The following is a 26,823-nucleotide window of genomic DNA, read 5'->3' on the forward strand; positions in this document are numbered from 1 at the left end:
TCTCTATAACCTCCTCCAACCCTTCAAGATCTCAGCACTCCTCCATTTCTGGCTTCTTCCACATCCCAATTTTAATTGGCATTGGCAGCTGTGCCTTCAGCTGCCTAGGCCCTAAAATTCTGGAATTTCCTCCCCAAGCCTACGTAAACCATATAAATGCAAGTTGTGGTTATAATAAAGACCAACTGCAATGTCCTACCTCCGACCTGGCTGGCCAGGAGAGCATTATAACAGTCAAGTCGAGCTAACAAAAGCATGGATGAGGGTTTCAGCAGCAGATGGGCTGAGGCAGGGGTGGAGACAAGCGATATTCATCATAAGAGGTTTAGAATATAAAAGCAAGGAAGAACTACTGCAGTTACATATGGTGCTGATCAGACTTCATTTGGAGTGCTGCATTCAATTTTGGACATGCCACCTTAGGAAGGATATAATGGCCTTGGAGAAAGTCCAGTGATGATACGCCAATGATACCTAGAATGAAGGGACAGAGTTATGATGGGAGACTGGGTAATTTAAGATTATGAATCCTAGAAATTAGGTGAAGTGATTTGATTGTGACATTTTAAATAATGATGGGAATTGACAGGGTAGACAGGGACAGATTCTACCTTTAGTAGGGAAATCCAGAACAAGGAGCACAATCTTAGAAGAATTCAAGCTATGCCAGTTAAAAGGAAATCCACGAAAAACTTCAAAGAGTTGAGAAAATGTGGAACACAGAACTCCAGAAGTTCATATATACAAAGTCAATTGAGGTGTTTAAAAAAAGTTACATACTTACTTAGGAAGCATGGGCATTAAGGGATTATGAAGAAAAGGCAGGGAATTGTGATTAAAAAGAAAGTTGCCAAAGCAAAGATGATCGATCAGGTCTGATGTCGCAAAAAGCATACTTCTGATCCTACTTCCTGCGGCACAAATGGGGTGTACATTGGTCACTAAATTACTAGTCTCTCTCACAAAAGACCAGTAACAATAGGTAGTGTGATAAATCAAAAGTTCCTATGGTGACATAAAATAGTCTCTTTAGAGGTTGAGCAGGGGCACAATAAAGGGAGCTTTATTATACATCTGCCGAATGGTATACTGGATGAGGACTGATACATAAAAGTATTCCAGTCCATATTAAAAATCTCAGCTCAATAAAGCATAAAGTCCTCCAAAAATATGGAAGAAAGTTTTTTTTTTTAAGAAAAATAGAAACCAATGGTTCAGTCATATATTTACCACAAAAGCAAACTGAACTCAAAACCATTTATGTTGACATGTTGTATTTGCTCACAGGATGTAGGTGATGCTGGCAAAGCTATGTGGATAGAATTTGTTTGCCCAAAATGGATACACTCCCTCCGCCTAGGGAGACATTCCACTTACCCAAGACCAGAAAACTTATGCACTAATAAGCAGAGCCAAGGCTTAAGTATGCCCCTCCCCATCCCTCTTACCACATACTGCTAGATTTTAACCAACTAAAACTACACAACTCACCGACAGAATATAGGTTCCTGCTACTTGAACCACCAGTATCACTTCACCCATCAAGGCACAAGCTTCTAGGAGTATCTGGAACAGAGTGGGAAGAAGCCCAGCCCCTGTAACAGGTCGACCCCTCCATGTTCCATTAGTGAGTGAGGCTAGCTGGTCAATCAATAATAGTGCTCTGCCTTGCTCAGGTGTCAGATTACCAAATGTACTGACTGGATTCCAAACTCCATCACCAGGCATGTCACCCAAGAGCCATGAAGACCCTATTTAACTTTTTTTCTAGTTGGTCTTTCTGACAAGCACGGGTTTGAATGCTGGATTGTTTCCCAGGCTGAACCACAGCACTGAATCTCATTTTTTTTTTAAAAATCAATGCAGCCACTCCAAAAGCATACGGTTCCTGTATGTTGCTGGAGCTGCTCTGAAGGGGATATCAGTCTCCATGAGGCTATCAACCAAGTCCCTGCTACTGATTGCTATCCAGTCACCCCTTCTGGAATTGCACTTGCCTGGATGTCAGTTAAGTACAGAATGAGTCTCAGCGCCAATACCCCAAAGAGTTGACTAGCCTGTCAGCGCACTGTCTCGGCTCACAAGAAGAATGGTGCTCAATTCGGAAACTGGAGACAGTCCTTTTCCCAGCCACTAATTCAGAAATACAGCTTTTAAAAAGCATGTTATAGTTAATTTTCCAGGTAGGTGCAAATTTTCCATTTACTCACCTCACAATGGTGTTTCCACTAAGGTAAAAATGATAGATCACACACTTCTCCTGCTTTTCCTTCCTCTTTAAAAGAAGTGTTCTATGCCAAATTGTTCCGTTATTTCACAAGAACATTACATTAAAAACAAAACTTCTAACACGACTGCAGTTAAAAATTTCTTGTGCATCCCCAAATGGCACAGCAAATTTATCCAGTGACTATCAGAGCTGTATGCACTAAGAAGATCCCAGATTCGATCCCCAATCTGTTCTGATTTAGCTCATTTCAGCGGGGCTGAGAAAGCAGTACAGACACCTTAAGGCACTAGATTGAGTGGGGATGGGAAAGTCATCCAAAATTCCCACTTCTGATCAGTAGTCAGTAGCGCCTGCTGGTCATCAGGCTAGGACAGATGGGGCTCTGCTGCAATGTCCCTACAGCTATATAGCCTTTTAAAAAAAAAATTAGTTCATGGGACATGGGTATCGCTGGCATGGCCAGCATTTGTTATCCGTCCCTAATTGCCCTCGAGAAGGTGATGGTGAGCCGCCTTCTTGTACCGCTGCAGTCCATGTGGTGAAGGTTCTCCCAAAGTGCTATTAGGTAGAGAGTTCCAGGATTTTGATCCAGCGACAATGAAGGAACGGCGATATATTTCCAAATCGGGATGGTGAGAGACTTGGAGGGAAACGTGCAGGTGGTGTTGTTCCATGTGCTTGCTGCCCTTGTCCTTCTAAGTGGTAGAGGTCGTGGGTTTCAGAGGCGCTGTCGGAGAAACCTTGGCGAGTTGCTGCAGTGCGTCCTGTGGATGGTACACTTTGCAGCCACGGTGCGCCGGTGGTGAAGGAAGTGAATGTTTAGGGTGGTGGATGGAGTACCAATCAAGCGGGCTGCTTTGTCCTGGATGGTGTCGAGCTTCTTGAGTGTTGTTGGAGCTGCACTCATCCAGGCAAGTGGAGAGTATTCCATCACACTCCTGACTTGTGCCTTGTAGATGGTGGAAAGGCTTTGGGGAGTCAGGAGGTGAGTCACTCGCCACAGAATACCTAGCCTCTGACCTGCTCTTGTAGCCACAGTATTTATATGGCTGGTCCAGTTAAGTTTCTGGTCAATGGCAACCCCAGGATGTTGATGGTGGGGGATTCGGCGATGGTAATGCCGTTGAATGTCAAGGGGAGGTGGTTAGACTCTCTTGTTGGAGATGGTCATTGCCTGGCACTTGTCTGACACGTATGTTACTTGCCACTTATCAGCCCAAGCCTGGATGTTGTCCAGGTCTTGCTGCATGCAGGCACGGACTACTTCATTATCTGAGGGGTTGCAAATGGAGCCTGCCAATACTCACCATCAAGACTTGTACATGACTAGTCACCAGAAGGGGACAAGTGCCCATGGTCGATACCCTAGAAGAGTCAACACTGTTAGGAGATGAGGAAAGGTGATGAAATAACATGTAGTGGAAAACTAGAATTTTCCCTGAAAAAGAACGTAAAAGCTGAATTTTTGAATGAACAGCTGGCAAAAGTCTAACTACTAGTTAACGATATCTAGGAACATTTACTTCTGTTCAGTTTATATTATAGGAGATAGTCAGATTTAGCAGAACATGACACATGAAAAGCAAAGAGCCACGTTCTACCGTTGATGGATAAAATTGCTAGAAAACTGCTTGGCTCTTGGATCAGTATTTTTTTGCCATTTCTGTGGAATAAAGAGTGTCAAGTTGATGAACACTTTTCTTCTGTCTGAAAAGCATAAATTATGACCCACAAATATTATTCAAACTAAAGAAATACATGGGCTAATTGGCAGGACCCATTTCTTGTGCTACCAGGTTCATTAACATCCAGGTATCTAAGATGCTAACACAGTGATCAGTCAAAAACAGCCAATTCTAATCCATCCTGAAAGGCCATTAATGCCGATAGATCACATCTCTTCAATTGGAGTTGATAAACTAGTCTTCACCACGGACTCTAAATCAATAGTACATTATAATGAAAGTCCTTGAAGTTATAACTTTTCTTGTGCAAGTCACACCTTCATTTAGGACTTTACAAGATCAAAATCCTTGGGTACAGTGCTATTTATACACTAATTTAACTGTCGGCCAGTCAGAAGTCAGAGTGCAATTTACCTCAGACCAATACATCAGATTTTATTGTAGCTACTGATGAACAATGCTGGATAAATTAGAAACAAATTCACGAGTGATCTATAACTGCAACTAAAAAGTGTTCATTTTAATAAGCTGGCAACACTCATTCGCACATAATCACAATTGTGAATTGTGATCAATAGGAAGCAGAGCTGGGTTGCTCTCTTCTTTGCACGGAGGGAAGCACAGCTGTCCAAAAGAAAGCTGGATAACAATCAGATGATGTTTAAAAACAATATTTATTAATTCCTTTGCACAAAAAGGGGAGTTTAATGGGGAATAAACTTTACAAATTTGAAGCAGCTTACAACATTTAACTTATGAGTAAGCAACAAATGACCAACTACATGTGTACATTCTTATAAATCAAAAATTCCTAGTATGGTAATTGAGGGCAATCTGCACCAGTGAAAAATGAAAATACAGGTGAAACCCATTTAGGATCAACTTATCAAATCCTGCTCTTTTAAAAATTTTAAAAAGTCCTAAGTAAAGTGGAATTTTTAAAAAATGGTTAAAAATTCTGATTTGGACCAATATTTCAACCATTTGGTCAATGCCAATTTAAAGGGAAATTTTAAAAAAGTTTACGGAGCATTAAACTAGAAATATTACATTGGCATTTTAAAGTTGTTAAGTTACCATTAACTATCTAGTACACTTTGGATATTATTCATAATAGGTAGCGAACATATTTAAGACAGAAAGATTCGATGCTGCTATTTGTTTTACTAGCTGATAAACCATGGTGTTGCTCATGAACATAACTAAAAATGAAATTTGTGCATCTCTTTCTTTACTTGTTTCTCTGCTTGTCCCTAACTCTCTAGTTCATGTTTCGCACCCCCCCCCCCCCCACCCCCTCCCTCCCTCGTCATCTGTTGTCCACTCTTGCTCTCTGGAGACTTCACCCATACTTTCACATTGGAGTTGGAAGGAGGTGAGAAGCAGAGTTGGAGGCTGGGATACAGCAGGAAGGAAAGAAGGAAAGGCAGGCTTGCATTTATATAGTGCCATTCATGACCTCAGGACATCGCAAAATGCTTTACAGCCAAATGAAGTACTTTTTGAAATGTAGTCACTGTTGTAATGTGGGAAATGCCAATTTGTGCACTGCAAGGTCCCACAAACCGCAATATGTTATTGGCCAGATAATCTGTTTTTAGGTGTTGGTTGAGGAATAAATATTGGCCAGGACAGTAGGTAGCAGAGAACTTGGGTGCACAGAGGGACTGGGTCAATTTACCAGGGAGTCCCTGGTAAATTACATGGTTATCAAAAACCCATCATACATGCTCATCTTGGGACAATCGTAAACAAGATTTTCAGATCACATGGACAAATCAGATCTGCTGGAAATGATGAACAGATCATGAGAACAATCTTGATTTATACAGATTACTATATTCCATAGCAAACCACAGACCTTCAATATCAAAACAACAGACAAAACATACATACATTTATATAGCATCTTTCACAACCTCAGGCCACCCCAAAGTGCTTTACAACCAATGAAGTGTAGTCACTGTTGTAATGTAGAAAACACGGGAGCTAATTTGCGCAGCAAGCTCCCAGAAATAGCAATGAAATAAATGACCAGATCATTTGTTTTAGGTGTTGGTTGAGGTGTTTGCCAGGTCACCAGGAGAACTCCCCGGCTCTTCTTCAAATAACGCCATGGGATCTTTTACATCCACCCAAGAGGGAAGACGGGGCCTCAGTTTAACATCTTATCCGAAAGACAGCACCTCTCAGTGCAGCACTCCCTCAGTGCTGCACTGAAGTGTCAGCCTAGATTATGTGGTTTAGTCTCTGGAATGGGACTTGAACCCACAACCATCTGACTCAGAGGCAAGTGCTACCACTGAGCCACAGCTGACATTTAAGGTCAAAGTTCTCTGGCAAAGATGATTTTTATGGGCTCCCAGAATTTCTGGAAATATTAGGAGTCATTTAAGAGAGCACAATGCTAAAGATTACATTAAAACTTGTAACCACGTACCCAGAGTACTGTATCATATTGCCTCTCAACGAGCACCTGCCACCAGAAGACAAAGATCTTTTTTTAAAAAATGAATTCTTGGGATGTGGGAGTCACTGGCAAGATCGGCATTCATTGCCCAACCCTAGCTGCTTGAGAAGATGGTGATCCGCCTTCTTGAACTGCTGCAGTCCATGTGGTGAAGGTGCTCCTACAATGATGTTAGGTAGGGAATTCAAGATTTTGACCCAGTGACAATGAAGGAACTGCAATATATGTCCAAGTAAGGGTGGTGTGTGACTTCGAAGTGATGGTATTCCCATGCAGCTGCTGCACATGTTCTTCTAGGTGGTGGAGGGCGTGGGTTTGGGAGATGCTCGTGAAGAAGACTTGGCAAGCTGCTACAGTGCATCCTGTAAATAGTACACACTACAGTCAAGTTACACTGGTGGTGGGAAGGATGGATGATTAGGCTAATGGGTGAAGCGCCGATCAAGCGGACTGCATTGTCCTGGATGGTGTCGATCTTCTTGAGTGTTATTGCAGCTGCACCCATCCTGGCAAGTGGAGAGTATTCCATCACTCTCCTGACTTGTGCCTTGTAAGTGGTACAGGCTTTGGAATCAGGAGGTGAGCCACTTGCCGCAGAACACCCGGACTCTGACCTGCTCGGAGCTACGGAATTTATGTGGCTGGTCCAATTGAGTTTCTGGTCAATGGTGCCCCCAGGATGTTGACGGTAGTGCCATTGAATGTCAAGGGGAGGTGGTTAGGATTTCTCTAGTTGGAGATGATCATTGCCTGGGACAAATGTTACTTGCCACATACAGTGCATGCCTGAATGTTGTACCGGTCTTGCTGCATGCCAGTATGGACTGCTTCATTAGTTGCTGCCCAGCTGAACTCCTGCAGTGATGTCCTGGGGTTGGGGGGGGGCGGAGGAAAGGAAAGAGAGCTGAGATGATTGGCCTCCAGTAACCACACCCATCTTCCTTTGTGTTAGATACGACTCCAGCCACTGGAGAGTTTTCCACCCTGATCCGCACTGACTTCAGTTTTACTAGGGCTCCTTGGTACCACACTCGGTCAAATACTGCCTTCATGTCAAGGGCAGTCTCTCTCACCTCACCTCTGGAATTCAGCTCTTTTGTCCATGGTTGGACCAAGGCTGTAATGAGATCTGGAGCTGACTGGTTCTGGCAGAACCCAAACTGAATATCGTTAAGCAGGTTATTAGGCAAGTAAGTGCCACTTGATAGCACTGTCGACAACACCTTCCATCACTTTGCTGATGATTGGGAGTAGCCTGATAGGACGGTAATTAGCAGGGTTGGATTTGTCCTGCTTTTTTTTGTGGGCAGGGCCTATCGGGGCAATTTTCCACATGGTCAGGTCAATGCCAGTGTTGTAGCTGTACTGGAACCGCTTAACTGGGGTGCAGCTAGTTCTGGAGCACAGATCTTCAGTACTACAGCCGGGATGTTGTTGGTACTCACAGCCTTTAAGGTGTCCAGTGCACTCAGTCGTTTCTTGATATCACGTGGAGTGAATCAAATTAATTGGACTGGACTGACATCTGTGATGGTGGGGACCTCAGATGGAGGCCGAGAAGGATCATCTGGTTGAAGATGTTGCGGCTTGTCTTTTGCACTCACGTGCTGGGCTCTGCCATCATTGGGGATGGGGATGTTGATGTTCATGGAGCCTTCTCCTCCAGTTAGTTGCTTAATTGTCCACCATCATTCAGACAACGTGGCAGGACTGCAGAGTTTTGACCTGATCCATTGGTTGTGGGCTCGCTTAGCTCGGTCTACAGCATGCTGCTTCCGCTGTTTAGCATGCATGCAAGTCCTGTATTGTAGTTTCACCAGGTTGGCACTTCATTTTCAGTTATGCCTGGTGCTGCTCCTGGCATGCTTTTCTACACTCATTGAACCAGAGTTGGTCATCTGGCTTGATGGTGATGGAGCAGTAAGGAATATGCCAGGCCATGAGTTTACTTACTGTGGTGGAATACAATTCTGCTGCTGTTATTGGCCCACAGCACCTCATGGATGCCCAGTTTTGAGCTGCAAGATCTGTTCTGAATCTATCCCACTTCACGTAGAGGAAGTGCCACATGACACAATGGAGTGTGTTCAGTGTGAACACGGGACTTGATCTCCACAAGGAACGTGCGGTGGTCACTCCCACCAATACTGTCATGCGCAGATTCATCGGCAATAGGTGGATTGACAAGGTCAAGTACATTATTCCCTCGTGTTGGCTGTCTCACCACCTGCCACAAGCCAATCTGGCTGCTATGTCCTTCAGGACTTGGCCCACTCGATCAGCATTGGTACTACCAAGCCACTCTTGATGATGGACCTTATAGTCCATGAGATTTCATGGGGTCCAGAATCAATATTGAGGATTCCCAGGACTGCACTCCCCTGGTGGGTCTGTCCTGCTGGTGTAACAGGACATACCCTGGGATGGTGATGGAGGAATTTGGGACATTGACAGATAGTTATGATTCTGTAAGTATGATTATGTTAGGCTGTTGCTTGACTAGTCTGTGGGACAGCTCTCCCGACTTTAGCACCAGTCCCCAGATGTTAGTGACATTACCTGGGGATAATGTTGCCAAGGAGCAGCATATAGATAAGAGGAGGGGGCCAAAGACAGATCCTTTAGGGGCGCAGGAGCTAAAAGAGGGCATTGCTGGAGATGCTCTTGCTACAATCAGATAGGTAAGAGTGGAACCAACCAAGTGCAATCCCACTGAGCTGCACAACAGAGGAAAGGCATTGGAGGAGGATGGTGCGGTCGACCATGTCAAAGGTTACAGAGCTGTCAAGGAGCACGAGGCCTGTGTCACAGTCACAGAGGATGTCATCTGCAACTTTAGTTAGAGCCGATTCAGCGCTGTGGCAGGGACAGAAACCTGGGAGATTCTGACATGGAGTTGCAGGAAAGATGAGCAGAAATTTGGATGGCAACATGTCCAGGATTTGTGAGGAAAGGGGGACTGAAGATGGGGTTGTAGTTTGCAAGGACAGAGGGGGTGGTCGTTTGAAGACCAGGGAGACGACTGAGGTTTTGAAAGGAAGGGGCACAGTACCAGAGGAGAGTGAACCATTTATGATATCACCTAGCAAGAGTGCAAGTAAAGGAAGTTGGATGGCTTGGGGTTGAATAATACACTGAGATTGCGAACAGTATGGTTCAGCCTGAGACAGTAGTCGGGAAAGGGATAGAATCAGTGGCAAGAGTATGGAGTTTGTGGCGGAACTCAAAGATGACGGCTTCAGTCTTATCAATATTTAATTGGAGGAAATTGTGACTGATCCAAGATTGGATGTCTGTAACTTTCTCCAGCCCTGCAAACCCATCCCCCAGCTAAACTCTTGGGCCTTTTGTGCATCAACCCCTCCCCTGTGCCTTCATCCATCAAGACTCTGGAATTCCCTCCCTAAACTTGTTCACCTCTCTACCTTCCTCTCCTCCTTTAAGGCCCTCCTAAAAATCTACCTCTGACCAAGCTTTGTCACCTCTCCTAATATCTTCTTTGGCTTGCCATTGACTTTGATTGCATCTGACGCTTTGGGACATTTTTCTACATTAAAGGCACTATGTAAATATAACTTGCTGTTGTTTTTGAACTATATAGTTATTTATAGCCATAAAAACCTGCACACATACTTTAAAGAGGTAACAAACAAACAAACAAACAAGCAAACAAACGATCCATGATGGGATCACTTACTTTTTAAAAATCAATTAAAAAATATATAGGTAATGTACCTTCAAAATTAGCCAATCCCTTTTAACAAAACTAGCTCAGTACAGGAGGTATGCACCAAAGGTCATCTGAGCCACATTCAGAATCAAATACAGTCCTGAGGTGAGCCTACTATAGATCATCATTCATTCATTCAAAGGATGAGATCAAACTGCCTGAAGGAGAGGAATCCTACCTAAGGACAGAAGAAACCATCAGAGGTCTATTCATTTTGTAGGACTCCAAATGTGAAAAAAGGAGCTTTAAAACTCCATTCTGTCCTAATTACACTTTCCTTGTTCAAAATCAGACTCTCCCGACCTCAATTTCACATTGCTCAACCTCCATAGCCATGATCTTGTTTGTCCCATTAGCTGCTATTATCAGAGCAGCATCAAGGCCTCATTAGCTCATGGCAATAACACAAGTCAGTACAAATGGTTAGGTTTACACAGCCAATCGTTACTGCAGTTACAAATAATCCCATCCAATTGCACCCCCCCCAAACACAAATAATCCCATCCAATTGCCCCCCCCCAAACACAAATAATCCCATCCAATTGCACCCCCCCCAAAACACAAATAATTCCATCCAATTGCACCCCCCCCCAAACACAAATAATTCCATCCAATTGCACCCCCCCCAAACACAAATAATCCCATCCAATTGCACCCCCCCCAAACACAAATAATCCCATCCAATTGCACCCCCCCCCCAAACACAAATAATCCCATCCAATTGCACCCCCCCCCCCAAACACAAATAATCCCATCCAATTGCACCCCCCCCCCAAACACAAATAATCCCATCCAATTGCACCCCCCCCCCCCAAACACAAATAATCCCATCCAATTGCACTCCCCCCCCCAAACACAAATAATCCCATCCAATTGCACCCCCCACCCAAACACAAACACACACAAATAATCCCAGTAAAGCAGGCTAAATGTTCCTCGGCCCATTCTGGAGTCTTAATTTACTTCAGCATTAGAAAATTACAAACAGCAGATACAGATTTACTTGTGTAACATAATGGAATAAAAAATAAAAACGATTACTTTTAAAACCACCAAGTTACATCCATTCGCACATCAGAAACTTAGCTACAATAAATGTGCCAAAGGCAAATTGTAGGTAGATTGGGATATTATATTACAAAATAAACATTTAAAATTTGACTACAATGGTTACAATCCTTTTTATTACGCAAAAAAACACAATATTCCATGTATTGTTACATTTATGACTAAGCATTGATAGGACTAGACTTGCACTTGCCATGGAATTGTTTTAATGTACCTACACTCATGTCTCGCTGAGTTCAGAGAAACCAAAACAGGATGACGAAAGGTACCGTGTCACAAATAAATGAAACTGATATATAATCTTACCTTTTCTACATTTGCCACTGAGTAATCTAAATTATCTTCGCCCTCTCCTCTTTCACGATCCATTTTTACCGGGATGGGAAGGAAGAATATTACTATTGTTGCTCTTTCCCTTCAGTTTACCAACTGATGGAGAGTAGAGGGGGGGGGGGGGGGGGAGAGGGGGAAGGGGAGGGGAGGGGTTGATGACAGTCAGGATGACCCTTTACCAGCTCTCGCTTCCCTCCACCTCAGGATGACAGCTGAGGCAGCCCCTCGGACCTCCCTTTGTGCACTCCTCTTTGACCACCTCCCTCACTCACTCACTCACTCGCTCGCTCGCTTCCCACTTTCCGCTAAATTAAAAGACAGCGCCGCATCGTCCGCCTTTAAAGATCACACACGCACACACTTAATAATAACAATGGCGGCGCCTCTGTGCCTCGAGAGGCGGGCGAGCGGCTGCAGACGGAATCGCTCCTGCTTTAAATTTCTTGCAGACACCTCAGGCCTCCAGTGACAGATCCAAGGGGTCCTGACCGTACAAAGGGCGTCTGCGCAACCGCCGTCTTTAAAGGAGCGCATTGAACAGGCAACTAAATAAACCCGGCATGATGTACTCTATCAACCAGAATTATCTTTTTCGTTTTTGCACATAAATTTAACCAAATAAAAAAAACAAATATCAAGACCCGCTCTCCTTAAACCGCCCCAGCGACCGCTAGGAAACCGGCATTTCTAAACACCGTGGGCGTTACTACAGAGAAACGTGCAAGCGAAAGGGCCGCCTAGCATTCTGGGTGATGTAGTTCTCCTTTCCGCCGCCTGCCTCTGCGCCCGACAAAGGAGCACTGCATTTCCCATCGTGCAATTCGCCGCCTTCCCTCCCGTCCTCCTTCGCGTCCCAGAGGGCGTGTGAAGAAGGCCACGTGTCACCATCTATCGCGGCGCTGATTGGCGCTTCAGGGGTCAGCGATTTCTGCCAATCACTTTGCGCTCGAGTTGGAGGGTGCGCGCGCGCGTGTCGTTAAAACCGGTTTAAATTTCTCAATGTGAAGGTTCCCTGCGATTAATGAAGCGCAACCACAAGAACACGCATTAATACAGCCCTTTCAGAGTAGGGAAAAAATCCCAAAAAGTGTTATAGAAGGTTAATCAGACATAAATTGGAGCCGAGACAAAGGAGGTAATAATCCAGTGTAAGAATATCAGGATTTATTATGACCATGTGAGTGGTAAATGGCGGGAAGGTATAGTCAAGTCTTCAGCAATTGCATATATGGCTCTTTATTGTTTTATCCAAGTTATTCATAAATATGGTAATAGTTGAAGCCCCAGCACAGATCTTTGTGGGACACCACTAGCTACTTGCTTCCAGTTTGACTACACACCCTGCTCTCTGTCTTCTGCCATCTAACCAATCTCCCAACCAGGTCAGTAATTTGCCTTCAATTCCATGAGCTTTAAAGTTAGCTGACAGCCTCTTATATGAAACCTTATCAAATACCTTCTGGAAGTCCATATAAACTACATCCATAGACATTCACCTGTCTACGACTTTAGTTACATCCTCAAAAAATCAATTAGGTTGGTTACACATGACCCCTTTACAAATCCATGTTGGCTCTCTAATCAGTTAAAATTTCTCAAGTGCTCAGTCATACTGTCCTTAATTATATATTCCAATATCTTCCCCACAACAGATGTTAAACTGAAAGGTCTCTAATTTCCTGGTTTCTCTCTCACCTTTCTTAAATAATGGAGTTACATTTGCAATTTTCCAATCTAAAGGGACAATTCCTGAATTGAAAGAGTTTTGGAAGATTATGGCTAAAGCATCTGCAATTTCCTCACTGACTTCCTACAAAACCCTGGGTTGGAAACCATAAGCTCAAGTCAGAAAGATAGTGAATTTCTTGAGTGCATTCAAGATAGTTTTCTGGACCAATGTGTTCTAGAACCAACATGAGGGCAAGCCATACTAGATTTAGTAATGAGCCAGACTTAGTTAATAATCTAACAGTAAGGGAACATTTATCTAACAGTAATCATAATATCATCAAATTCAATGTTAGGTTTGAAAAGGAGCAACTTAACACAGTTACTAAGATTCTAGATTTTGGTAAGTCTATCTTTAACGGGGTGAGATAGAGACTGACAACAGCAAATTGATCAAAACTGTTATAGAGTAAAACTACAGTGGGAGGTGTTCAAAAAAGAATTTAGCTTAATGAAGGAGCAGTATATATCCCTAAGGGGCAAGAGCTCTACTTACTAAATAAAACATCCATGGTCAAAAGAGGAGAGAGATAACATAAAACTAAAGGAAAGAGCATACAAAAGTGCAAAGAATGGTGTAGATCCAGGGAACTGGGAGAGATATAAAGAACAGCAAAGGAAGACAAAAAAGATAGTAAGAGCTGCAAAAAGTGAATACAAAAAGAAACTTGCGGGGGGATATCAAGATTAACACAAAAAGTTTTTACAGTTATGTTAGAAAAGGGTAGTCAAGGGTATCATGAGCCCTTTAAAAGCTGATGCAAGTAATACTGCAAATGAAAATAAGGAAATGGCAGACTTGTTGAATAATTACTTTGTGTCAGTCTAGACTGTAGAAGAATATGTCAGGTATACCTGACATTCCAGGGAAACTAATAATGAATCGAGGACTGAAACTCACAAAAGTTAATGTAAGCAAAAAACAGTAATAGAAAAAATAACAGCACTAAAGACTGACAAATCCCCAGGACCTGCTCTTCCCAATCCATATGAAAATTAAAGTCTCCAATTAAAACAACTTTGCTTTTGCTACAAGCCTCTCTAATCTCTGAATTAATACATTCGGCCACTTCATTGCTGTTATCAGGAGGCTTGTGGACAACTCCCATTACAGTTTTAAGTCCTCCCTTATTCCTCAATTCTAACCATAGAGTCTCCGCTCATTGCTTTCTCTTGCCTATATCTTCTGTTACTAATGTTGTAATAGTATTTTTAATCAATAAGGCTACTCCTCTTCCAGTTTCCCTATCCTTTCTAAAGATCTTGTAACCTGGAATATTTAACTCTCAATCATGACCAGCTTGCAGCCATATCTCAGTAATGGCCACCATGTCTTACCCTCAAAGCTGCATTTGAGCCTTTAATTCACTCAATTTATTTCTTATTTTCCATGCATTAGTATATAAAACTCTTATTTGGACAAGAGACCCTAACCTGTCCTTTTGCCCTGATGTTGTCATTCTCATACTGTTTAACTTAACACGTTTTTTATTTGCCACTCTTGCTGCAACTACTTCAGTTATTTTAGTATTCCCTTCACCTGGAGTATCTATATCACTGTTTGTGACCTGAACTCTGCTCCTATCCTTTTTCTTAAATCTTTAAACTATCATTTTAGTATTGTTTCTGACTGAGATCTCCCCCCATTCATTTGTTTAAAGTTCTTTTTACAACCCTATTTGTCCTTTCTGTCCCAGCCCGGTTCAGATGCAGCCCATCCCAACGATACAAATTGTTTCCATTTCTTTTCTCTCATGCCTAAACCTTTACTTTTGCACAACCATGTCTAGCTCTTCAGTTGGCTTCTAACCCGCTACCTGGTAGTTTATCAGTTCTGAATACTATGCAATTTGGATAACTTTGTCAATCACCTCTGATTTCATCTGCAGCTTTTGTACTCCAAGTACAGAAATCATTGAAAGCTAGCAGACAGGTACAAAAAATAATTTAAAAGGTTAATGGAATGTTGACCTTTATCTCAAGGCGGCTGGAATACAAAGGGGTGGAAGTTATGTTACAGTTATATAAAGCTCTGGTTAGACCCCATTTGGAGTACTGCGTTCAGTTCTGGGCACCGCACCTCAGGAAGGATATATTTGCCATGGAGGGGATGCAGTGCAAATTCACCAGAATGATACAGAATTAGAGTGGAAGGATGCTCATGCATCGTGTGATGGTCGAATTGCCTTTTTCCGTGTTGTGCATTGAACGTAAAGCTATTATGTGATCTGACAAATGAACATGCTACAGCATTGTAACCTTTTATTCTTCCCTCCCCAGCTCTACAACAGCTGGAGGAAAGGAGGACTGTAGAGGATACTGAGTCAGAGACTGAGCAGGAACAGGAGTAATGGGGACCAGGAGGTGGCTGGATGTCCCGGGGGCGAAGGCAGGAGAAGTGGCACAGGCAGTCCTATCTTCATGCTGCACTGTGAGGGTGCTGACGTGGAGGGAACGCTTGACTGTGACCACCTTCCTCGCACCCACTCTAGGAGCCCACCCTCCTCAACGACTCCTGGCCCCACCCATTCTGCATGGAATGCACCCGCCTCTCACGGGCAGCCGCGAAATTGCAACTGCCATCTCGGGGCCTGTGAGACAGGAGTGGCACTCTGAGTCTGACTTGTCAGGGGTCAGCGGCCACTGGGTGGGTGGAAGGATGCACCTCTATCTCCTCCGAGGCAGGGTCGACGTCCGGCCCAGAACGAGGAGGACTGGGAGCCGTACTACAGGAGTCCGTGACTGCAAAGGGGGATGTATCAGGAACATCACAGGTATCTGCAACATCTTGAGTCCATCGGCCGCCGGATGACACTCCTGAGTCACGAGCTGCACACGATAAGGTGGAAGGGCAGTTGAATTGTATGCCAAGGGGTGCACAGTCCTACAGCTGATGCCCACTGCGGTGACAGGTGTGATCCCTGAGGGATATAGGAACAGGAGTAGGCCATTCACCCCCTCGAGCCTGTTCTGCCATTCAATGAGATAATGGCTGATCTGTATCCTAACTCCATTTACCCGCCTTGGTGCCATATCCCTTAATACACTTAGCTAGCAAAAATCTATCAATCTCAGATTTAAAATGATTAATTCAGCTAGCATCTACTGCTTTTTGTGGGAAAGAGTTCCACACCTCTACCATCCTTTCCGTGAAGAAGTGTTTCCTAACTTTTCTGCATGCTGCTGACGAGCAGGAAGACAGCAATTCCCAGGGCCATTTCCTTCCACCCCCAGGCTTTGTGCCAGATGCACAGGCCTTGCAAGTCCCGGCTGCTGAAGATCACCCTCCAATGATGCAGCCAGCAGCTACCCTATCACAGGAGGCAGCTGCCAGTAGTCACTGCACACCTGTTCCCCATGTCCCCTCAGAGCAACATCCGGAACCCAATTCCCAACTCTCTGATCCTGACCGACATGTGGGACGCAGATGCCATGCCCTTGGCACAAGGATATGTGCACGGGAAGGGGCGAAGCGCAGGTGCATGAAGGACAAGGATGCCCCTCACATGCAGAGTCCACCTCCTCCTGCTAGTTTCACCTTCATCGGTCCGTCAGGCACATTTCAAAATGCTCAACTGTAAATAGTTTGAAATTTGTTTACATTGTTCTTGTTGTTGTTGGTATTATTCTTGTTGTTGTTTAACCATTTTGCTAGAGCTTTTTGCTATTTTAAAATTGTGTAATACTGTTGAACAAATTTGTATTTGAAGTGTTGTTACAATAACATTTTTGCACTATTTATAAAACTAACCACTACTTTTCAATTGACTACCTCAATACAGTGTTACCACTACTGCTTAGTTCACACATGATGTACACACATTCATTGTAGAATAATTATTTGCTACTGTTAATAAAGTTTTGTCACAGAAAAAATGTTGCACTATTTATAAAACTATGTACTATTTTGTTGCATTTTCCTGATGAGAGTATACAGCTTTCTTGTTCTCAACTGCTTTTACACTGATGTTTGTTGGTTTTTTCACTGTTGCATTGAATAGAAGTTCAATTGTTTAAATTTCAATCTCACCTGTCCTTCATTATGTTTGTGCCACCACAGGGAAACATTCTACGGGGAAATTGTTCTGGACATCCTGATCGACATCCATTCCAAACCAGCTGCTCTGGCTGCTGCCACCGTGCCTTCCTCCAGGAGGCCACTACTTGCCTTAGAGGTGGTTCAATGAAGGTTCACTAGATTGATTCCTGGGATGAGAGGGTTGTCCGATGAGGAGAGATTGAGTAGAATGGGCCGATACTCTCTGGAGTTTAGAAGAATGAGAGGTGATCTCATTGAAACATATAAGATTCTGAGAGGGCCTGACAGTTTAGATGCTGAAAGGCTGTTTCCCCTGGCTTGGAGAGTCTAGAACTAGGGTGTAAGATTGTACCCTTGCTCATAATATAGTGAAATAGCTATAATGGCGTCTGCATGTGTATCTTTTTCTTTTATATGATTGTATGTAATTAAATGCTCTGGTACTGGACGTATGAGCTCTTAGATCACATCAATTTGCAAGAAAGGCAGCCTCAGCATTCCACCTTCTGGCTTGTTTACACGAACAAGCTAAAAGATGAAACAAACAGACAACCCTGACTAGTCAGAGCTGGGACCCTTATCAGACACTGGGCAACCATAAACAATGGAGCCTTACAAGGCAGGTCCATGAAACCTGGCCTGGAGCACTAGGGGCTTGAGCCACTGTGTAAGGTGATGATTGGTTAAGACCAGAGGCTGACCCTATTTTCTTAAAGAAACAAAGAACTCAAGGCACCATTGAGCACCTCGACCTTTTGGGAGACCCCAATAGGGCAAGGGCCCATGTCAATAACTGACCCTGGGTCCACCCCAAAAGTGGAATAAAAGGAGCACCCTGCACTGGTATCAGATTGTAGAGACTTGGCAGGAGTAACGACTGGTAGCATTGGAGACCAGCCAAATGGCTATTCGACATTTCTACGAACGATCCGGATCAACAGAAGTGGCTGCAGGTGGAGCAGGACTGAGGACAAGGAGTCCAAGAAGTCATCCCAGACGGGGCAGAAGATGTGAGCAATAACCAATCGACGATGGTACCCCAGGCGGGATGGAAAGCGCACTTTATTTAAGACTCCTAGACAGACACGACTCTACCCAGTGCGGAACGGGTGATATGATCTCTTGCTCTGTGTTGCAAACCACTGCCCCGACACTGCGTGTGTTGGTTCTTTTGTGAAGTTCAATAAAGCATCTTTTTACCAAATTGGAGTCACATTAGTTATCGGCAACTGAGAGTAAAATCTCACAAGGGGGCATAGTCTCAGGATAAGGGGTCAGCCATTTAGGACTGAGAAGAGGAGAAATTTCTTCACTCAGGGTTGTGAATCTTCGGAATTCTCTATCCCAGAGGGCTGTGGATACTCAGTCATATTCAAGATTGTGGTCGATAGATTTTTGGACTCTAAGGGAATCAAGTGATATAGGGATCAGGTGGAAAAGTGGAGTTGAGGTCGAAGATCAACCATGATCTTATTGAATGGCGGAGCAAGCTTGAAGGGCCGTATGGCCCACTCCTGCTCCTATTTCTTATGTACGTATGGGCCCAGGGACATCTGGTTCAGGATCCCCCAGTTCCACGAACATCTTATCTGCCAAGTTAGGGGTCAGCCCTTCCTGAAGGGCAAAATTGTGCAGTGCACAGCAGATCACTACGATCTTCACCACTCTATCAGGGGCATACTGTAGAGTACCCCCGGACCTATCCAGGCACTGGAAGTAAATTAAGCAGCCCGATGGTCCTCTACATCACTTGCCAGGTCGACACGTAGGCACAGTTGTATCTTTCCCATGCTTTGTTGTTGGTGACGTGGGTGTCATCAGCCATGGCTTCAATGGGTATGCCTTGGGCCTATGATCCAACCACCACTTTGTTGCACCCTGCTGAATAAGTCAGGAATATTGGAGTGGCGAAGAACAAAGGCACCATAAGTGTTTCCCCAATGCTCTGCGTTAATATGCAGGATCCTCAGTTGATCAACAACTTGTTATAAACACAAAGACATTACAAATAACAACCTGTGGTGTTTGAGCCATTTAATGCTTCCCTTTGATACTTGGTTCAGAGCACTGCTCAACTGACCCTCTTTGGATCAGGACAAGAACAGCCTCCTTGATTGCATCACAGTGATTGTTTCTAGTGGTACATTCACACTCAACAAGTTTTGCATTCAAAATATTTGCGTACTTTGTCCCTTCAAAAGGTTATTATAGACCTTTAGCTCTCTGGCCAATATCTTGGCTTTTAAATGAAGACATAGCTTCTATTTTGAATATGATAAGATAATTACAGATGACGAAGACCATTTGGCCCATCTTAGCTCATCCATTCAGAATGACCCTTTGACTCCAATTGGTTCTTAAATGATTCACCTCCACTACTCTATTCAGGAGTCTATTGATCATTTTATATGTAAAGAAAAACTTTCTGATAATCAGTCCTAAATTTTCCTTTTACTAGTTTAAACCTGTGAACCATTGTTCTACTCTTGCAATTTGAAGTAATTTTCTGCATTCACCTTTTCCATACCATTTAAAATCTTGCATACCTCTATAAGATCATGTCTCATGCATCTCTGTTTCTTGGCAACCAGAACTGGACACAGTATAAAAGGCCTGGTCTGACCAGAGCACTGCAGTTCCATCATGATTTATATTCTACAGTTTCAGCTATATAGTTCATCATTCTAGTGGCTTTGTTGATTGCTGCTCTGCAGTGGTTGGACATTTTGAGCATTGACTCTCCTAGGCCTTTTTCAACTTCACCCATAGCTATTTCATCACCACTCATGGAGTAAGTATTTTGCCCATATTTCCTTCCTCTGTGCAGTACTTACCATTTGTCTGTATTAAATTTCATCTGCCATTGTTCCACCCACTTACATATTTTGTCCAGCTCATTCTGTTATTTCTGAGCTGGCCTATCCGATTCCACCCCCACCACCCCCCCCCCCACCACCACTGAGTTTGGTACCTACTGCAAATCTGACCAATTTGCATTTGTTTTCTGAAAGACTTGCACTTATATCGTGCTTTTCATGACCTCAGGGCATCCCAAAGCGCTTTACAGCCAATTAAATACTTTTGAAGTGTAGTCACTATTGTAATGCAAGAACCGTGACAGCAAGGTCCCACAAACAGCAATGTGATAATGACCAGATAATGTGATTTAGTGATGTTGGTTGAGGGATAAATATTGGCCAGGGCACAGGAGAGAACTCCCTTGCTCTTCTTCAAAATAGTGCCATGGGATCTTTTACATCCATCTGAGAGGGCAGACGTAAAAGATCCGTTTAACGAGTGTCAGCCTAGATTTTGTGCTCAAGTTTCTGGAGTGGGGCTTGAATCCACAACCTTCTGACTCAGAGGTAAGAGGACTACCAACTGAGCCACAGTTGACACTTAATTTAATAATAATAGTGGTTCCAATACCGATCCCTGGATGACTCCATTCAGTCCCTCCATCCTGTGTAACTCCTTAAGTATTCACTATTTTCTACTCTTCAGCCAGTTTCATATCCATTCCCAAGATTTACCCTGAATTTGCGTGGCTTTGAGTTTAACTAATAGCCTTTTGTGTAGAACTTAAAGGGACCGCTGGAGGCTGCCAACAGAAAGGTAAGCAATATTTTTCTAAACTTATGTTACTGTGGAGCCTCAAGGAGCAGAAGTGCTCCTGGCTCCACAACCATACTGCAAGGCGCTGCCGGCCCAGGCTCGCCCCCTCCCAGACCTACATTTGTACACCTCATTGGCAGCTGCAGCTCGCCATTTTCCAGCATGAAACCAATTTCTCAGCCGTAGTAAATAAAAAATTAGAAACCATGGATTAAATATTCAGTTTTTTGTTAGTGACATTCCTACTCAGATTGCAGAGTGGAAGTCAATATTCACCGAACAGTTGCACATTGTTTTTTATTTCTAATAAATTGAAATACAGGAACCATGGGAATGTTAACAGTGATGCCAGAAATTATATTTTTCATTTTATGTAATACATGTTAACACAAATACTAGAGAAGTACAAGTTTCATATACAATTAATAGGTGCTGAATTTTGGTATTTCTGTTGGTGTCCAGAGCTGGTATTAAACCTATGGTGAAAGTTCAAATTTTTTTAATCAGCTCAACTGCTGTACCATGGTAGCAAAAGTTGCAATCTATCACTAATGATAAAACATGGTGGAAATACATTCTAAAGACCGAATGGAGAAACCTTGGGTTCATCCCAGCACTATTTTGTTCTTTGTACCTGAAGTCAATTTGAAAATGTAATTAATTCAGGACAATTTTGCATTGATACTTTTAATCTGCCTTAAAAAAGGGTTCCATCTTGTCATGCTGCTACTGAAAACTTGGGGTTTATTCTGGTACTTCGTCAACTGTTGGAGCAAAACATAATGAATTATTAATTAATGCAATTGTCAACTGGCAAAAGCATTTATATTCTGCTTAATACACAGCATTTCTAAAGTGGAAAATTAACTCAGTCTTACATCCTGGAATATTGACTTTGTTGGCAGCTAAAACATCAGCTTGGACCAAGTCCATCCTCGTGTACAAATTCTCTGGATTTATCTGTATTGATTTAAAGGATACATATATAAGTACAAGACTACAAAATATATCATATTTCTCTCCTGCTCATGTCTACTTATTTCCTTTGCCCTGTAAAGATGACTTTCTGTATTTCAAGAGTACTATAAAAATGTAAGTTGCGTTTTTGATTTAAAGATAGTTTATTGGGTATGTTGAGTCATGCACTATGAGATTCAGAGTATGTATCTCTCCAGGGCTGTTAATGCAAATCTGTATTAGCCAACAGAACTTACATCATTTAAGAGGGATTGATCCTTACATTTTTTCTCCTTCCCTCACCTTTCCAAATGTTGTTTTGTCACATGACAACAACAGAAGAAAATGAGTGAACGCAGGTATAGGTTAGGATTTAAGCCTACTGATTTGGAGTACAACCACTGTACATCTTTATTCAATTTCCCCCTCATATCAAAAGTAATCTCACAGCTATTTAGGTTTCATTTCCTCTTCAGGGAAGGTAATTCTGCAAAGGGAGAAACAGTTTTGGTGGGTGAGGGGCAAGTTGCCTGCAATGATCTGAACTCTTATGAGGGTACGCTACCACTGCCAGTCCCCCAGTACCTAGCAAGTAGCCATTCTTCATGTGTGAGCCTAGACAATGAGTGTTGGCAGGTTATTCAACTTTTAAGTACATCACAGCCAAGCCTGATACTATCTTTACCTGATATTTTCACACACACGTTCCAGCAGGGGTCACTGGATAGCAATTAGGACCAAGAGTCCTAATGGATTCTTTTCCCTGCCCAGCCTAACACAAGTATAGTACCCTGTTGAGGTCAGCTAACTTAACAGAGACCAGATTGAATGTGGTCAGTACCACAACAGAGGATGGCTATACCGACTAAGCAATCAAGGGAGCTAAACAAAATATTTTAAGTGGAAAAAAATATAAAAAGGCACATGATCAAAATTAAATACTTATTCACACTACTTACCTAAAGATTATACAAATAAACCCACAGAATATTCATTACAAATGTGATTTCAAAACCATATTTTCTACGTAAAAATAGAAATCGGTTTACTGAATGGCAGTATATTTTAATATTTTAACATTTATATATTTTAGAAAAAGTACGACGACAAAATGCTCAAAGAAAGCATGGCAAAAAAAAATCAATTCCACTTATTATTACTGCCATAAGTTACTAAAATGAAGATGATTAAAGAATTACCATATACAATTCATACAGTGTTTCTCCCATGGCTTTTCGTACATGTTCTTCTACAGCTGGAAATGTACGAACCAGGTGCTGAAATGAAAGATGAATAGTTTTTAATTCTCTTTTATACAAACATCAGATATTATAAAATTATTTTTAGAACCAAGCGTAACAGAAGCAGAGCTCTGTCATGCCTCAAACTAGACTTTTCTGTATTTTTTTAATACGTCTTTAAGATAAAATGTGTTTATAAAATGGACTTCAGTTAGCTATATTCTTTAAAGGGTTCCTTGTCTTGTGACATCACATGAATAGTATCTAGGAATATTTATATTTCTATGGGGACTGACTGGGTCTAGTTAGTTTCCTGTTGCATGGTTTCACAAGTTAAGTGCATCAGAAATTCCTTCCAACCATTGAAGTGAGAATGAATAAAGTGTACAACTGGGGGAAGACAAAATTAATTATTATTCATTGCTGCAACCATCAAACAAGTGTGCCAATTGAAATTCCAAAAGGCTTTATTTTGGGCCTTGGCCAGGTAAACAGCTCAACAGACAGCCAAGCGGCAGCTGCTCACACCCTATCCATTTGAATGGCAGAAATAATTAATATTATGCTTACCTGACTAGTGAGAAAAAATCCATTTGTTCTTTCTAGCAGCTGACCACTTCAAGAAAGACAAATGTATATCTGGGCAGCAGTCCGAGAATGTTCGGTTCCATTTGCCTGTCTGTTTCCGAATGTTGTCGTGGTGAGAGAGGTTCCATGGAGTTAAGCAACCAAGCAAATTCAGCTAAAATATTCTGAATTTAGATTTAGAGCATCATAGGGATTTTTTTTTAAATGATTGAGAAGGTCCTGAATAAATATATTTTGTTAAAAACGGAAACTACTAGTAGTTTCAGGGTGCCATGGATAAATAAAGAGGTTAGGAACAAATTAAAATTGAAGAAGAGGGCCTTTAAGGATCTCCACATCGAGAAAACTAAAGGAGAATATGAGAAATTGGAAAAGTTAAAAGGAAAGCTAACGGAGTAAGAGGGAAAAAAATCAAAAACATTGATAGGAACAGTAGATCCTGAGAGGTTGTTTCCCCTGGCTGGAGAGTCTAGAACTAGACACAGGATAAGGGGTCGGCCATTTAAGACTGAGATGAGGAGGAATTTCTTTACTCAGAGGATTGTGAATCTTTGGAATTCTCTACCCTAGAGGGCTGTGGATGCTGAGTCATTGACTATATTCAAGGCTGAGATAGATAGATTTTTGGACTCCAGGAGAATCAAGGGATATGGTGATCGGGCAGGAAAGTGGAGTTGAGGTTGAAGATCAGCCATGATCTGATTGAATGGCGGAGCAGGCTTAAGGGGCTGTAAGGCCTACTCCTGCTCTTATTTCTTATGATCTTATGTTCTCCCCTTAACCTTCTCTATTCTAAGGAGAACACCATCTTCTCCACATAACTGAAGTCCCACATCCCTAGCACCATTCTAGTACATCCCTTCTGCACCCTCTAAGGCCTTGACATCCTTCCTAAAGTATGGTGCCCAGAATTGAACACAATACTCCAGCTGAGGCCTAACGAGCGTTTTATAAAGGTTTAGCATAACATCCTTGCTTTTGTACTCTATGCCTCTATTAATAAAGCCTAGGATCCCATATGCTTTTTTAACAGCCTTCTCAGCTTGTCCTGCCACCTTCAAAGATTTGTGCACCACCAGGTCTCTCTGTTCCTGCCCTCCCTTTAAAATTGTACCATTTAGTTTATATTGCCTCTCCTCATTCTTCCTAACCAAAATGCATCACTACACATTTCTCTGCATTAAATTTCATCTGCCATGTGTTACCTTAACATATAAAAGGTAGGGAAAATTTTAGAATCTTTAAGAATTAAATTACCCTATATCTAGATAAAGAGAAAATAGTTAGAAGTAGCCAGCATGGAGTTCAAAACAGATGATCGTGCTTGACAAACCTCATAGAATTTCTTTGAGGAGATAGAGATGATAGATGGGCAAAATACAGTGAATGGACAGTATATAGAGTTTAGGAAAGCCTTTGACAAGCATCCCCAAGTGAGATTATTAGAGAAAATCAAAGATTATGGAATTAGGGAGAGGATAGAAAACTGGATTAAAAATTGGTTAGAAGGGAGAAAACTGAGTAAGAGTTAAGGACGGTTTTTCAAAGTGGTTGGAAGTGACAGGCAGTGTCCCACAGGGTTCAGTTCTAGGGCCACTTCTGTTCGCTGTGTATTTAACTGATTTTAGATATAGGCCTAGAGAGAGTGGTATCAAAATTTGCAGATGATACCAAAATAGGAGATATAGTTATTTCTTTAGAAGACTACAATGGGATATTGATAAAATGGAGGAATGGGTTAAAAAGTGGAAAATGGAATTCAATGTCAGTAAGTGTGAGGTGATACATTTTGTTTAAAAAAATAATTTTACTGTTAATGCAAGTAGGCTCGGTGCTGTGGAAGAGCAGAGGATTTGGGGGTACAAGTTCACAGGGCATTAAAGGCAGCACCTCACATTGTTAAGGCTGTAAAAAAAAACTAATAGAATTTTAGGTACTCTCAGAAGAGGTACAGAATATAAAAGTAAGAGGTAATGATGAGCCGAAGCTGGCACGTCAGTACAGTATTGAGACATTAAATCGAGGTCCTGTTTGCCCCCTCAGGTGGAAGTAAAAGATCCAATGGCACTATTTGAAGAAGATAGTGTGTGCAAAACGTGAGTGAAAAGACAAGGCTGAAGCATTTGCAACCATCTTCAGCCAGAGTGGATGATCCATCTCAGCCTCCTCCTGAGATCCCCACCATCACAGAAGCCAGTCTTCAGCCAATTCGATTCACTCCATGTGATATCAAGAAACAGCTGAGTGCACTGGATACAGCAAAGGCTATGGGCCCTGACAACATCCCGGCTGTAGTACTGAAGACTTATGCTCCAGAACTAGCCATGCCTCTAGCCAAGCTGATCCAGTACAGCTACAACACTGGTATCTACCCAACAAAGTAGAAAATTGTCCAGGTATGTCCTGTCCACAAAAAGCAGGACAAATTCAATCCGGCCAATTACTGCCCCATCAGTCCACTCTCAATCATGAGCAAAGTGATGGAAGGTGTCGTCGACAGTGCTATCAAGCAGCACTTACTCACCAATAGCCTGCTCACTGATGCTCAGTTTGGGTTCCGCCAGGACAACTCTGCTCCAGATCTCATTACAGCCTTGGTCCAAACATGGACAAAAGAACTGAATTCCAGAGATGAGGTGAGAGTGACTGCCCTTGACATCAAGGCAGCATTTGGCCAAGTGTGGCATCAAGGAGCTCTAGTAAAATTGAAGACAATATGAATCAGGAGGAAAACTCTCCAGTGGCTGCAATTATACCTAGCAAAAAGGAAGAAGTTAATGGTTGTTGGAGGCCAATCATCTTAGCCCCGGGACAGTGTCCTAGGCCTAACCATCTTCAGTTGCTTCATCAATGACCTTCCTTCCATCATAAGGTCAGAAGTGGAGATGTTCGCTGATGATTGCACAGTGTTCAGTTCCATTCGCAACCCCTCAGATAATGAAGCAGTCCGTGCCCGCATGCAGCAAGACCTGGACAACATCCAGGCTTGGGCTGATAAGTGGCAAGTAACATTCGCGCCAGACAAGTGCCAGGCAATGACCATCTCCAACATGAGAGTCTAACCACCTCCCCTTGTCATTCACTGGAATTATCATCGCTGAATCCTCCACATCAACATCCTGGAGGACACTATTGACCA

At 42.7% G+C, this 26,823-nt stretch overlaps 2 protein-coding genes and 1 long non-coding RNA gene across 6 annotated transcripts in view; 1 reads left to right on the forward strand and 2 right to left on the reverse strand.

Moving 5' to 3' along the window:
- Nucleotides 1-12,159, reverse strand: part of LOC137325278 (importin-13-like) — a 139,306-nt gene extending 127,147 nt beyond the window's left edge. For both annotated transcript variants that reach the window (XM_067990179.1, XM_067990178.1), the window contains exon 1: nt 11,490-12,159. In XM_067990179.1, coding sequence (XP_067846280.1) covers nt 11,490-11,552 — 63 coding nt within the window. In that variant the 5' untranslated portion in view covers nt 11,553-12,159. The remainder of the gene's footprint in view (nt 1-11,489) is intronic.
- The window catches only part of LOC137325280 (uncharacterized), a 173,016-nt gene extending 154,549 nt beyond the window's left edge, over nt 1-18,467 (forward strand). The window contains exon 3 of the long non-coding RNA XR_010963855.1: nt 17,305-18,467. This is a non-coding gene — a long non-coding RNA (uncharacterized lncRNA). The remainder of the gene's footprint in view (nt 1-17,304) is intronic.
- A 2,767-nt stretch (nt 18,468-21,234) lies between these two features.
- Nucleotides 21,235-26,823, reverse strand: part of armh1 (armadillo like helical domain containing 1) — a 38,483-nt gene continuing 32,894 nt past the window's right edge. For all 3 annotated transcript variants that reach the window (XM_067990195.1, XM_067990193.1, XM_067990194.1), the window contains 3 exons: nt 23,055-23,132; nt 21,777-21,858; nt 21,235-21,662 (listed from right to left, as the gene is read on the reverse strand). In XM_067990195.1, coding sequence (XP_067846296.1) covers nt 21,643-21,662; nt 21,777-21,858; nt 23,055-23,132 — 180 coding nt within the window. In that variant the 3' untranslated portion in view covers nt 21,235-21,642. The remainder of the gene's footprint in view (nt 21,663-21,776; nt 21,859-23,054; nt 23,133-26,823) is intronic.

This window comes from Heptranchias perlo, chromosome 9 (genome assembly GCF_035084215.1).
Source record: "Heptranchias perlo isolate sHepPer1 chromosome 9, sHepPer1.hap1, whole genome shotgun sequence".
NCBI lineage: Eukaryota > Metazoa > Chordata > Chondrichthyes > Hexanchiformes > Hexanchidae > Heptranchias > Heptranchias perlo.